The sequence below is a fragment of the Pelecanus crispus genome, chromosome 4 (assembly GCF_030463565.1).
Source record: "Pelecanus crispus isolate bPelCri1 chromosome 4, bPelCri1.pri, whole genome shotgun sequence".
Lineage (NCBI taxonomy): Eukaryota > Metazoa > Chordata > Aves > Pelecaniformes > Pelecanidae > Pelecanus > Pelecanus crispus.
In genome coordinates this window covers 18,453,821-18,468,034 of record NC_134646.1, presented here as the reverse complement: position 1 = coordinate 18,468,034, position 14,214 = coordinate 18,453,821, and the positions used below count along the sequence as shown (strand labels likewise).

The following is a 14,214-nucleotide window of genomic DNA, read 5'->3' as shown; positions in this document are numbered from 1 at the left end:
TTACCACTGAAGTCTTCAGTGTAGTTCAGTGTATTCTACTTAAAACCTTCTAAAGTTCTGTTGTGTACTATAATCTGTTCTAGCATCCCTATGTTTTCAAAATGTCAAATACATTGGTGGTGGAATATGCAGAAGTAACTCTCTGTGTAGGTCTCTTTTCCACAGTGAAAGGGCTGTCTGCAGGGGTGAGAGGGCATTCAAACGTTGAATGCTGTGGCAGCCACAAGTGCAGATTTGAGGCTGGGGAAATTAAGTAGGAATGTGTATATTTCTGTCCCAGGCCATTTTTCCAAATTAATGTAGAGTCTTGCTTCAATTTTTAATCTTTCTTCAGTTCTCTGAAATTGCACCTTTGGCTGTCCTTGTACAAGTGCTTTTGAGATTTTCAGCCTACCCTTCATCCCAGTTCTTTCCATAAAGCAAGTACATATCACAGTGTTTTCTCTTTTTACAATAATAATGTTGATAATCTGTCACTTTCAGTTGTGATTATGTTGTCAGGTAGGCCAGCAAATCTGTAAAATATCTAGAAATCCCTTGCCGGCTAAAACAATTTCTGCAGTGTTTCAGTCAGTACCCACAGCTTTAGGAATGTTGCTAGAGGCAATGGAAGTTCCGCTCTCTGTGGGCCAGAATTACATATGTACAGCGGATTGGGTTTTATTTTGTTTTGTTTTGTTTTCTTTCTCTCCCAGTGGTCCCAGTTGGGCTTTATGCTTAAACAATCTACAGCGTCTTTCCCAGGGCTTCTGTACTATATCATGTTAGAAGGCAAGTGGCAACCGCATGATTAAAGTAGGGGCATTTAAAATGAATAGTACCTACCCATGAGCTGTGCTGACAAACACTTTTCGTTGGTTTTTGCTTGAGGAGGGTAGAAAAGGGAAGGAAAAGGTCATAAGTGTTGAATCTGTAATGTTAAATTCTAGTTTCTATTTTCCTATGTCATTATAGACCTGTATTTTGGAACGTTATTGACAAAACTAGCAGTTTTCAATAGTGATGTTTGGAACAACATTCTGATTTTGTTTCTTGTATTCTCGTGCTAGAAAACTGCTAGAAAAATTTCAGTCGCTCTGGGGAAATTCAAAGTCTAATCAATGCCTTCCACCTGTTTTTGTTTTAAATACTGTATTGCTCAGTGGAGCTTAGGCATATCGCAGTACATCTACCATGTAATGTTTAGATATCTTAATGAATAACTTAACTCTAAATAGTCTGCTTGTTCTGAGAAGTAAAGTTATTTTACCCTAAACAAAGACTGTATGCTGTTTCACCCAGAGGAACCAATTTATTTTCCTTTCCTGAGTCTGTTTTGAAATGTGGAAGTGCCCACAAGACTCCTGCTGCTGTAAGCCAGGGCTGTCACAGTGTCAGCTCTGCCTTTTTACAAAGCACTGCCTTTCAAAAATCTGAGATGTTAAAAGGGATTTGTGCAAAGTTTTGAGACATTCCGAGGAAATACAAGTCAGAAATGCAGCTTTTAGAACATTGCTGAAATTGTGCGCTTTGGGGATTATTTGAGAGTCTGAAGCTCACGTTGTGAGAAAGATTAGTTGCAGAGTTGTTTCAGTTTCATACCTAGCAGAATCATAGATAAACTACGCTAGGGAAAAGCTGAACAGTAAAATTGATTCATGTCGTGTTCTATACCAGTTGGAGTACTTGGAGTAAAAGCATCCTTTCGTTTGTTAAATCTTGAAGGGCATGTCATGAAACTGAAATGTTGACAGGGTGACCTTTTCTTTCATTCATTCCTTCCTTCATATAGATATATCTATAGAGGCAAGTGGCTGAGAAATTTATTAATAAACAATAAAAATAAATAAATCAACATCTTGTCTTCACGTCAAGCCAATGACTTTGTAAAATTGCATAGGTATTAGTAAGGGTTCAAAGCCTATACTTTATTTAATCAAAAGATCACAAAACCCACTGCATTTTGCAGGTAGTGGAAGAGTTAAAGATTAATGGCTTTAATTTGCCTTTTAATATAGCATTTCTTCAGTAAAAGCCTCAAGTATAAAATTCAAGTGAACCATGACCATAAGGTTAATGGATTTTCATCAGCTGAATTTTATAAGTGTAGCAAATAATTATTTGTCACGGTCTTCACTGCAATTTGAAAATACCCTTAGGAGACTGCCATTGCTATAGAGAAGAAAACCACCCCATATTGATTTTTGCTCCTAATGAATAATCTTTTTAATAATTGTGTGTGGTATGTTAGATCTCATGATCATCTACTCAGTGCATGCAAGTTCTAGATAATTTTCATAGTCTTATCTCAGTTTGGTTTCTACCCCTTTCTTACTGAGTAACTATACTCTTCTAAGACAGTCTCTAAATGAGTTTTCAAGCTCTTTGAGGTGGTGCTTTGGGAGGTGCTTAGCATAGTTTTGTACGCTGGCAGAAACAATCACAGAAGCAACTTATGGTTGGAAAATCTGTGTTTCGGGGGGAGAAGCTTCAGCTCAGAATACTCAACTCTAACCTTGGTTAGTATTCAATTTTCCATACTTAGATATGGTTGGGAAAAAAATCCACATATTCTGCTTTATTGTGTCTAAATTTACATGTATGTGTTGTCATCGTAGTTCAAAACACAGCTGGAATAGGTTTATCATCTGTTTTTTTCAGTGTTGTAGAATTTTGTTTATAGTATATGTTTGTATTTCAATTACATTCATTTTAAAGTTATTGCGTGAAATAAAATTTTAGCAATGTAATTCATTCTGATTACTTGGGAGTTGTTGCAGCAAACACTCAAAATTTATAATATAATGTGGAAACTCTTAATGTAAGTGTTGCACATCATATAATTCTTAAATTATATGATATAAACAGCAATACAAAAAATACAGATGTGCAATATGTCTAACTTCAATTATTGCTGTTCACAAAGCAATATCTTACGTACACGGTATATTTTGGTTTCTAGGCTTGTCAGCAGTCTGTATAAACACTTTAATGTTACATGAACGTAACATTTTTGTGTTTTAGTTTCTCTAATTTTTGTGGTTCGTGCGCTATAAATTCTGGATATTAAAAACCCAACAAATTCCTTTTCCTGAGGAATTTAAAATCACAGTATGTTACAAGTTTTGCATATTGAAAAACTGTAGAAGCAGAGATTGCAAGTGCCAAAATACTTGCAGACTTCAGCAGAGAAAGGTATGTTTGCAAGATCCTGTCTTCAGTTCTTTCTACTGTTTCCTAAATTTAAATCTTTGAGCTGGAATTTTGCTTGTAGACTATCATCTTGAAGTAATTTCCTTGCCTTCCAGTGACAGTGTTTCAGTTAAAGCGGATCAATCTATTTGTAGAACGTGTGTGTTTGGAATTTAAAAGCCATTGCTCTGAATACCCTCCATGCTTACACTGTTCTGTTGAAACATTTTGTGGCTCCCTGCCTTGGGTCAGGAAGCTGAAATTTATCATGAATTAGTCCTGGTGTGGAGGATGTGTATTTTGTTGAAAAGCTGCCCAAATTTAGCTGATTCACAAATCTTAGGTTAAATGCATTCAGTAGATAATGCTTAGCATCTACATTCTGTACTGAACATCTGTAGCCCAGGGATGCAGAGTTTTCCCCTGCAACCAATCATCCCCTACAGTGAGGTGCACAAACATGCCATGGCAAGAAATGCAATGAAGTGATGCTGGACGAGCAAGGGGAAGGACTGATGGGGAAGCAAAGGAGAAAGAAGAGCAGAATCGAGGATAGAACCAAGGACAGAATGAAAGAGATGTTTGCAAGAGTGACAGGAACAGAGAAGTAGAGATGGGAATGTAGAAATTTGTCAGAGACTGGGAGAAGACAAGAAGAGGCAGAAAGGAGTGAAGGAAAAACAGGAATTGGAAGGAGGAGCAATGTAATGAAGGATTAGGTGGGATCAGGAGTTTAATACTAGATAATAGTGGTTCATAGTAGCAAAATTCTTTATTTTCCTTTTGGTAACAGTAAATCATCCAGCAAACAACTAGCAAAGTTGTTTCTTACCATTCTGTGTGCTCAAATGAAGAGGATGATAGGCTGCTGCTGTCCCGAGTATTGCATACAAAAATCAAAGTAGAGAGCAGAGAAGGGAAAAGACAGAAGTCAAGCTGGGGAGCAAAAGTCAGAAAAAGAGCTGAAAAGAGACATCTGGCAACAGGAGGAGAGAGTATAGGAAAAGGTTTGGGCTTACAGGCACTATTAGTAATGGTCCAAACTGTAGTTTTAAGGGTCTTGATCTCACTAGTAGCTCATGCTGATATCATTCCACATGACAGAGTCCGTTCAGCTTTTTGGTGGGGTGTTTGTTTTTGTTTTTGGTTTTGGTTTTTGTTTTTGTTTTTGTTTTAAGAAAACCCTACAAACCCTTCAGCTTTCCCAGGTAGTTGGATAATGAGGCTATAAAGTCAGGGCCTGGTAACGTCTGCTGCTTAAGTTTCTTTTCTGCATGGCAGCAGGACAGGGTCTTCCTTTCAGAAGGAGTTTTGTACTCTTCAGGGTTACTGTAGTAGTAATTGCTAAGACCCATATTGAAAAGATGTGTAAGATCTTGGTATTGTTGTGAGAAAAGTCAGTAATGGGGTCTTCCAGGGGTTGGTGTTGGGAACCAGTTTTATTCAGTGTTTTCTGAGGTGGGGAATACTGCAGGTCTACAGAGTGATGAAGGCAATGGATGAGGTGAATGCAGAACTGTTACTCAGGAAACGCCACAATATGAGAGCTATGGGGTACTCACTGAAACTAGTAGGATCACTTCAAAACAGATAAAACTATTTTGCACTGTAATGAAACTTCTGCCATTTTTTTTTTCCCCACAGAAGGCATCAGCAGGCTCAGAAGGAGATTAAGAAAATTCATGGGCAGCACGTCCATAAATAGATACTTAAGGCAATGGACAGAGATATACCTTCTGATATTCCTGATCCAGTGATTGTGGGTGCTGAGGAGCAGAGGGGAAGGGACTGTAGAGTGGCCAGCCTCATCTCCTGCTGCCACTGTTGGTCATACAGCACCAGGCTAGATGGATCATGGTCTGTCTGACCCCATAGGGTATCACTTATTTTAATAAAATTTCAATTTCAGTTCTCTTAGACCACATTTTGGCTTATTTAAACTGGCAAAATCCCTCTTCAAGAAATATTTCTCATGCTTCTAGTCATCTTAATATCTGATAGTATCATCTGGTATAGTCATCAGGTAACTGAGGAAAGTTGCTGTTCTTCCAGGTACTCAGTATGTATCATGATTTTTCCAACAGCACACAAGAAACATCAAAATAGATTGAAGACTCCTGTTTCAATAAGTCTTCCCTGTGAAAAACCAATGATATCCAAAATCAGGGTATAAGCCGTTGAATTTGTCACAGGCAGTTTCAGGATAGATGATGAAAGGAAGCACAGTCTCTATTAAGAGAGGTGGATCATTATCTTAGTAATTGAGAGCAGGAATCCAAAACTACAGGTCTGAATTAATTCTAGTAACTTGTATAACATTTCAGTTTCCTCCATCATTCAGCCCTTTGCCAGAGAGAAAAGGGGGATAACTCCTGCTAGGCTAGTACTGGAGACCCTCAGGGGAATGTCAGGTACTATATTTTAATGCCAGTGCTGCTGGATCTTGTAAACCTAGCTAATTAGAAGAGTAAATTTCTTTAGCTGACCTCATATTAGGTGTTTGGAATATGGAATAGATCACAGGTGAGGTAAAACTGAACTAGTAACTTCTAATGTATTAGACATAATATTAGCATAATAACATTGATTCTATTGCTGGGTAGAATAACATAACGATAATGTTGCTTTCCAAAAGCTTGTATTAATATCAAGTCTCCCTAGACATTCAGCTGTCAACATGAAACTTTTTATGAAAGTAAAGGAGGGGGAATAAGAGCAACACATATTTATCTGACAAATATCCATGTGATTTCTCCTTAGGCAATTCAACTGAGTCGAGATGGACAGTATCTGCTTACAGGTGGAGACAATGGAATTGTCATGGTGTGGCAGACATGGGACCTCAAGAAGCTTTTTGCTTATCCAGGGTGTGATGCTGGAATCCGATCCATGGCCCTGTCATATGACCAAAGGTTAGAGCAAAGTCTGGTCTTCACAAGAATTTCTGAGAATATAGACTTACAATTAAATTGTATTTCTGTTTTTCTTCTGATTTTTATTTTCTGTGGATCACAGATCCTGGTGATTATATTGAGAATTCTGTGCTTGCATAAGTTCTTTCTAACATGTCGTATTTAGGGCAGATAATCTTTTTCAGGATTTCAGCTCTTGGGGGAATGAAGAGCGATTCAAGAAATCTTACTTTGGCAGACTTTCAAGATAGGCTGAGTTATTGGCCTGTGCCAATGTACAGTGCGGGTCACATGGAGGTGGAAGGTTACATATGTGCTTTTCATGTTTCTCCTTTTACTTATGACACAAATCAGATTCCTAATTCCAGACCTTTATGTTAAAAATAGAACAGTTAGAATAGTTGCACAAGAAAATTCCTTCCACGCATCTGTATTTTGCTAAAGCAAATACTAATTTTCATTTCTAGAAAAGTTATTTTATCCACATAAAGCATGACCCTCCTCGAAGTTTCCTTCTACTGAAGGCAATCAGTTACTAAAACGCAGTTTTTACTGCATTTTTACATTACACTTTCCAATGAGGCTGTACTTAAAAGTCCGTCTGTGTTTTTATCACAAAAATAGTGTTTGTTTATAAGATGGATGTTTACCATTTCATTTGTACACTTTTAGCTTGCGGACTAGAATTTTGTTCACTTTGGCATATTTGCTTAGTGGAGTTCCTGTGTACTTTTCAAGCAGATTTGGCTCCTAAATCCCTTAGAAGTGTGTACATTGTGCAGTAAAGCATATTGCTGAGACTCTTAACCTTCCACTTACTGAAGTCCATACTGAATGTTTTAACACTTTTACCTGGACTGCATTTCTAAAACTTAAAATAGAAGTTCATAAAATAAACTTAAAAAAATCCAATCCAGCAAAATCTGTGGACTTCAATCAAGCATTCAACTTCTTGTTAAGCATAATTTGAGGTTATAGGCATTTTGGAAGAAACAATTTTCCATTAAAAAGCCCCTGCTGTTAAAACTATTTCAAAAGCTGGAGTTACAGCTGTTGATTTTTAGACCTCTGAAATGTATAAAATTTTGCATTTGGAGACTCTTTAAACTGTAATTAATGACATGTCAGCATAATCTTCGCATGTGAATAAACTGAAATTTAATACGGACATGTATAAATTTATCCATGTGCTCAAGTTAGGAACCTGTTCACTTTGGGTTTGAAGACACAGAAACTCAGAAGAGATTTACTCAGAGTATTTTACTGAGTAATTACTCAGTAATTACAGGTAATTACTCAGAGTAATTTATTTGGTATGCATGCATGTATGTGTTTGAGTGACAGTCAGTAAAAAGACATTTTAACCTAATACAAAAACAATCAAAATAGTGCTCTTGAAATGAAATAGTGTGATACTACCAAAATGCAGTGTTTTGATGATCTCATATTTAGTCTTTGTTTTGAAGGAAAAATTACAGCTTTTTACTCTGATTTTTTTTTCCTAAAATGCCAGAACTTTATACATCTTCATGCTTTTGATTTTCATAAAACTTTAATATGAGACAGTAGAAAAGACGATATAGAAACTCTTGTAATTGTGTGCTATGTCAGGGTCATGGCTTTTCAAACACATCTAAATGATCTCTAGTAGTAAGCCAAGGCCAATTTAGAAAGAAGGAGTGCCTCAGTGGGAAAGCACAGTGATTGCTTTCAGGAACTTCCAAAACAGTCAAAGCCTTCAGATTGCTTTCAAACCCAAACACTAATATTTCCAACTGAAGTCTGTGCCCACATCCAGTTCCTTCATGTTGATCATGTGCTTAAATGGGGGAGGTGAAACTGAACTGAACACTCCTCCTAGCCTTCCTTCACTTCGCTGCTTCACCAGGGCTTCATGCCACTCTAACACCGCCCCCCGCCCCAACCCAGCTAAGCAAGCCAAGAAATAATCCCAGGAAATCTGAAGTGGCGTTGCAGGATAGTGATGCTGGTAAACAATGCTGTTGTCTAGCTCTCAACTGTAGCTTCAGACCGACCATACAAACTGTTGCATGGTGTTTTGTGTGTTTTCCGATCCATAAATCTGTCAGAGCTGGTGTACCTGGCAGTTTTATTCAAATCCAGCTTGATGGAGTCCTTGGAAGTGCAAGATGGGAGCCCCTAAAGCCTGACTTTTCTGGTATGTGGAGCACTTCCAGCTCCAGCTGTCTTCGGTGGAAGTTGGTCGTTGCTTTGGGTTCTCATGCCTATATTGATGTAACTTTTCGGTGTGTTGACTCATATACCTGTATGTGAGGTGGTTCACTAACAAATATGGTCTTGTGCTTTCCTTAGGTGTATAATGACTGGCATGGCATCTGGGAGCATAGTGGTTTTCTACAATGACTTCAATCGTTGGCACCATGAGTATCAAACCAGATACTGATCTTCGCAGAGACCAAGATTAGCATCGATGTGGGCAGCTGTTGTCAGAAGGAAACTGAACACAGCACGCCTCCCTTGGTGTCTTGCCACAACATTGTTCCTTATAAATAGCTATATTACATCTGAATGTAACTTAAATTTGCTGGAAGAAGCAACCTATTTTTTAAAGTTAATTGCTATTTTTGTAGACCTTGCTTGACTTTTTTGGGGGAAGGGCAAAGAAGCAGAAAAATGGCTGCTGGGTTCTGTAGTTAAAAAAAATCTATATTTTTAGTCATAACAAGAAGTCTATTTTGATCCCTGTATGTAAAAGAAGCCTAAAGTAAAGATGGTTAAAACTCACATTCTAGCTATATTATGAAGAAATGGATTTTCCATCTGAAGCTTTATCTATAACCTTGAAGAATATATGATTTTAACATAATGGAAATTAATTACGATGTTTGGGGAGTTTTAATCTGTGCTATCTGTACCACACTTTGTCTCATACTTTTCCAAATGATTGTACTACCATCAGCACTGAAGCTTCTGGGAATCAATAGTAATATTTAAATTATGGTTAATGTAATTTTAAACTTAGCGTTTCCATCAATGTTACTATTCAAGCATGTTTCTAGGCCTAGACAATTAGTTCTTTTTTAGTTGTATGTTTTCTGCAGTTGAGAGAGACAATTTGGGAATGGAGCTTGTGTAACATCAAGCGTGAATCCTTCTAGTTTCTACCTGGCATCTCCTTCAAAGCACACCAAAATGTGGATTGTTCCTCAAAATCAGAAAGGCTATTCTGAAGACTTTAAACTCAAATTAGAAACGCACAGAGGCAGGTATTTTTTAATAGGTGCGAATACCAAAGCACACTTCTGCTGGTTGACTGTGAAAGCACTAAAAGGCAGGTGTTTGCTGGTGCACAGCCTCTGTACAGCAGCAGAAGCACTAGACTTGCAGGCGACTTTCTTTTTTGTCCCAGAGCTAGCCCCTGCAATACTGCAGCACATGCCATATTCCTTTTCTGCGTATAGCAACAATATCTTTTATATTTTGCTATCACCAACTCCTGTCAGATCCTGCCCAATCATATTAAATTATCTCGTTTCTTTTAGGAAATGAAAAATAATTTATACTAAGGAACAGTAAGTTATTTTGGTGTTGCACAAATCTACTTTTCTACAAGATTGCTGTGCAGAACTCTGAAAATATTTGTGAAAAGAACTGTTGTTATTTTGTAAGTCTGTATTGCATAAAAATCTTCTTTGTATGTTGTGATCTATATGAGTTGAAATTTACATTCCATATCTGTATTGATACGTACATTTCTCTAGCTGCCTACTAGAGCAGTTCTTGTTTTTTCTAAGCATTTAACTACTATCTCTTTCAGTAAAGATTTGGAATGAGAAAATTGAGTTCGAGTGAAGAAATTAAATAAAATTACATTTGTAATTGAGACCTTCAGTGGAGTATTGGGTTCTTGTGATTCAATGTATATTCACAATAGAGGAGATAGGTGCTATGGCTAATGCATTTAAAGTACTCTCGGTGTTTATGCAATGATGATCAAGTTTTCTGTGCTTTCTTCATTTTTATACTGATACGGTTATACTGATAGCAGTAGAGTTATTTTTTTATGTTTTGTATAGCAGAACGATGATCTGATTAAGCGAAGGCTATAGTTGTCATGTCTGTGGTAAGTGCCCAGTATATTGAGCAGTAACATTTGTTATGCAAAGCTCGTACTTCACACATCCTTAAGTTCAACAACATTCATAGCCTTGTATCAGAAGATTTTGAGGGGAAATTGGTATGCTCTTGAAGTGCAATTTGTATTTCTCTCAAGCCAGCAGTGGGTTTCCTAGGCTAGGTGGAGGGGAAAAAAACCCAAAGAAAGGAAGGTGTATTTTGCCAAATGGAAATCCTGAAAGTCTTCTCTTTATGATCTCCTGCTGACTTAGGAAACGCTTTATTATTGATAGAAGCAATAGTTTCTGATCTTAGAGCCAAAATATTTCATGGGGAGTTCATTTGGCAGGTAGTTTGTTTTAGAAAGGGCCCTACTGGTCATGAGATGCTTTCCCAAACTGAAAGCACGACTGTACGTGTGCGTGCCATGCTGCGTTGCACCCAGCCAGTGCACGCTGATGGGCAGCTGTGCGCTGGCATCAAGCACTCCTTGGGGAAGCAGCAGCAGCGGTGCAGCGCGGTGTTTGGCACATTACGAGCGCCGCAGCCCTTCTGTGGAAAAGGACATCTTTACCTTCTGCTCCATGAGCAAGCCTGTGAAGACACCCCCATTCTGGACTGCTTTGCTAGTGGCTTTGGTGAGTAGGACATACCCCTCCTTCCGCCCATAAAGGAACGTACCTTGGGCACTGCCCTGGGAGGCCAGACTTGCACTTGGGATCTCAGCTTTGGCTGAACTAGTCACTGATTAGGTGGCAAAAAAGGGTTAACTTGCCAACTAGTCAGCTCTTTGTTAGTTTATTCAGGGCAGCACCTGTGTCAAAGGGATTGCCTGAAACCTGTTTAATCAACAAGTGCCCCGCATTAACCTGCAGCTGGGCCTCAGCTGGCTGTTATTTGCAGAATCTCCTGAAAAGAGGGAGCCGAGTCCTCTATTTCCTCAAAATTCAGCAGAAGTGTTTATAAGCAGCACTTTTTTTAACGTGACAGTCCAGCGTTTCTTCTGTTCTGGTAAGTTCAAGTGGACATGGTGTTAGCTGTAGTTTATGGCAGATGCTGTGGAAGGCAGCGTTTGCTGCTGCTGAGAGCAAGTCTGGTCAGCTGCAGTGCTGCAAGTTTGGTTTGCGGGGAAATACTTAGTGCAAGTAGCTTGAAATCCCTTCTATTTTGTGGAAAATTGCTGATGTAAATGCTGAAGGGTCTGACAAGAGATGATGGTGTGCTCAGATACTTGTAGATGTTAATACTACTGTGGTAGCTGTTTTTTACAACTACTGTCAGAAGCTGGCATGATTTTCAGGTTTTTCATTATAATTCTAAAAAATATGGGAATTGAATTTCTGTTTAGAAACATTATGGAGAACCTTTTCTGCTGTGGTGCTTTTAACGTGTGGGATCAGGGTGGGGATTTTTAAGGAACAGTGGAGTTTCTTCAGTTACTCCACATACCTGAACAGCAGCAACAAAACCCCATGTTTTTCATACAGAGCTGGTGTCCTGGAAAAAAACAATGTATTAATTTCTTTTAGTAGCAAAAGGAAATTCAAAACTGGGACTTCTGTGGGAAATGAATTTTATTGTAGCCTTAATCAGGACATAATTGCTGTTAGATTTATTGAATGAGAATGGCCTAGATATGGTGACTGTCTAGATGACAGCTTTTCCATTTTATGTACTGACTTTTGTATTCACAGAGATACAAGTGTGCTTGTGTTAGGGCATTTCTGTTTTGCTTTCCCTTATACTTAGAAGTCACTCAAAGGAATAAAAGATGACTATATTGTTCTTGAGAAACTGGCTGCATCCTAGTTAAATAAAAGCAGAGATACGCGTTTCTGTGGGTGCTGCTCTAAACCAGTGAGACCTTTCCCATATAGGGTTAGGATATTTGCATAAAGCTTGAGATGAGTCACTTGCTTGATTTTCCACGTGATACAACGTTACATGAAATCCAAAATAGTTTACTTTTGTGCAGAACCAACCTAAGATCTTCAGTAAACTAAAACAGTTACTGATGCATATCCGTGCTTATGCGTCATCATTTTAAAGCTGCTCTTTAAAAGCTCTGGATCAAAAACTGTAGGAAATTGTTTCTGAATTTGTTTAGATTTACTGAAATTCAACTACAGGTCACCTGTAATTCAAATACAACCAGGCTCATGAGGAAAAACCGGATTAAAACAGATGAAACAAAGCTTGAAAGAATAAATTCTAACTTGCATCTGTAAAGAGTTTTAGTTGAGACTTACTATAAAAAAGCATATTATTACAAAGAGTATGTAAAACGTTTCACAACTTTTTTTACAAATTATGGGAAATACAACTACTTTCTTGTAAATGAATTGAGAGATCAGAAAGCATAGTCTTGAAACCAAAGAGATTTGTATATTTAGTAAAATCTGAAATGATGTACAACTTCATACTTGGAGCTGCATCACATAGTCAACCAGTTAAAGAGACATTTAGTTCTGTGCTTTGGAAATTATGCTGTATTGCATGGGAATTGACAAAAAGAGGTTTACAAGATGTGGTACTTGCTATTTGCTAAATGGACAAAGTTTGTAATATGATCATTCTTCAAGTTCTAATTTTTTTTCTTCGCACTCTTGCTTTGTTTGCTGTGTACTGTGAGCTCTGAGCTGCAAAATGCTGTAGCACAACTGGGTCTAGTTGTGTGTTTAGAATTTGGTGTATTCAGCAATGGATATATCCAATAACAGATGACTTTGCAGATTGCTCTCGCATTTTGCTTTTTGTCTTGTTTAATCCACAGTAGCTGCAAAACCAAAATCTGACCATTCTAAACAACAGAGCTAGTGTCTTTTTAAGCAGCATTTAAACTTCAAGTGGTCAACATTTAAACACTCTAAACTTCACTATTGCATATTAATTGGCAACTGTTATTTTGGGGAGAAGGGAATAGTTGCTGGTACTTCTTGGTGAAGCTGTGCTTCTCTGAAACTGGCATCTTGCATGATTCTCACTGTGGGCCGTTTCCAAATATGACAAAGGCGCTTAAAATTCAAATGCTGTTTGAAACAAAATCAAGAACAGAAACAACGGCTGAGGAAAAACTTCTTGGTGGATGGTTGCATGGCAGATTGCTTCTTCAGTCCCTGTCCTGGTATTTTTTTTTCAATGCTAATTTAGTTTTAAAAAAAAAATCCCCCTAGAAAGGACTCCCCTGACAGAAAAGCTCAAATAGATACCTGTTTGTTTGCATTAGACATTGAAACTGATTGCAGTAGGAGTGAGTGTTTGATTCACTTGCTTTTTTTTAATCTTTAAAAAAAAATCCATTTTACTTAATCAGCATTTTGGATAGGTTACTAGTTTTGTGCATTTCTGTTGTTTTCCAGTTGCTGTCTGAATGTAGCTTGAAAGAAATAATGAGTAAATACAAAATACCATTTCCCATTTTAAAACTGTTAAAACCAAAGACAATTGATAAATATGTATATTTATATAAAAGTGAATAAATACTTCAGTAAATTTACTCTATCAATCTGTAATAATTAGACTGGGGAGAAGATAGATATGAAAAGTAGGCTTAAATGAGACTTTTAAAATAAAAATTTCCTGTTTGCTGCATAAATTTATTGGTTTAGCCTGAGATGATCAAAATAATTTCTGTGAATAGGAATTTGAATCCCTTTTTGGCAAGTGTACAGGTAGTGGTATAACCAGTTATTGCTTCCTAGCTAACATTCTTTTTCTTATTTAGGAAATAAATTAGGAAAATTACAGTCTTCTCATGAAGGCCAAAGCTGTGATCTCTGTTGGAAATCATATACAGGATCTTGCTTCGGATCTCCTCAATGCATGCCAGGGTGCTGGTGTGTCTCCTGTATCACCAGGACCCTCCAAGAGGTAACACGAAGTGTCTGGCACCTGCTGAAGGATGCCTGATCACTTGAATTGTGTATTTTGGCAACCTCTCTCATATACCCTCAGTGTGATCGCTGAGCATAGAGCAAGAAAAATGGCATTGAATGTTACTTGCAGAAGTTACTGTTGTTGCCATAGTCTCACT

At 37.7% G+C, this 14,214-nt stretch overlaps 1 protein-coding gene across 2 annotated transcripts in view; it reads left to right on the top strand.

The window, feature by feature from the left end:
• LRBA (LPS responsive beige-like anchor protein) overlaps positions 1–8,508 on the top strand; it is a 419,408-nt gene extending 410,900 nt beyond the window's left edge. For both annotated transcript variants that reach the window (XM_075709754.1, XM_075709753.1), the window contains 2 exons: positions 5,932–6,083; positions 8,418–8,508. In XM_075709754.1, coding sequence (XP_075565869.1) covers positions 5,932–6,083; positions 8,418–8,508 — 243 coding nt within the window. The remainder of the gene's footprint in view (positions 1–5,931; positions 6,084–8,417) is intronic.
• The last annotated feature ends 5,706 nt before the right edge of the window (positions 8,509–14,214 follow it).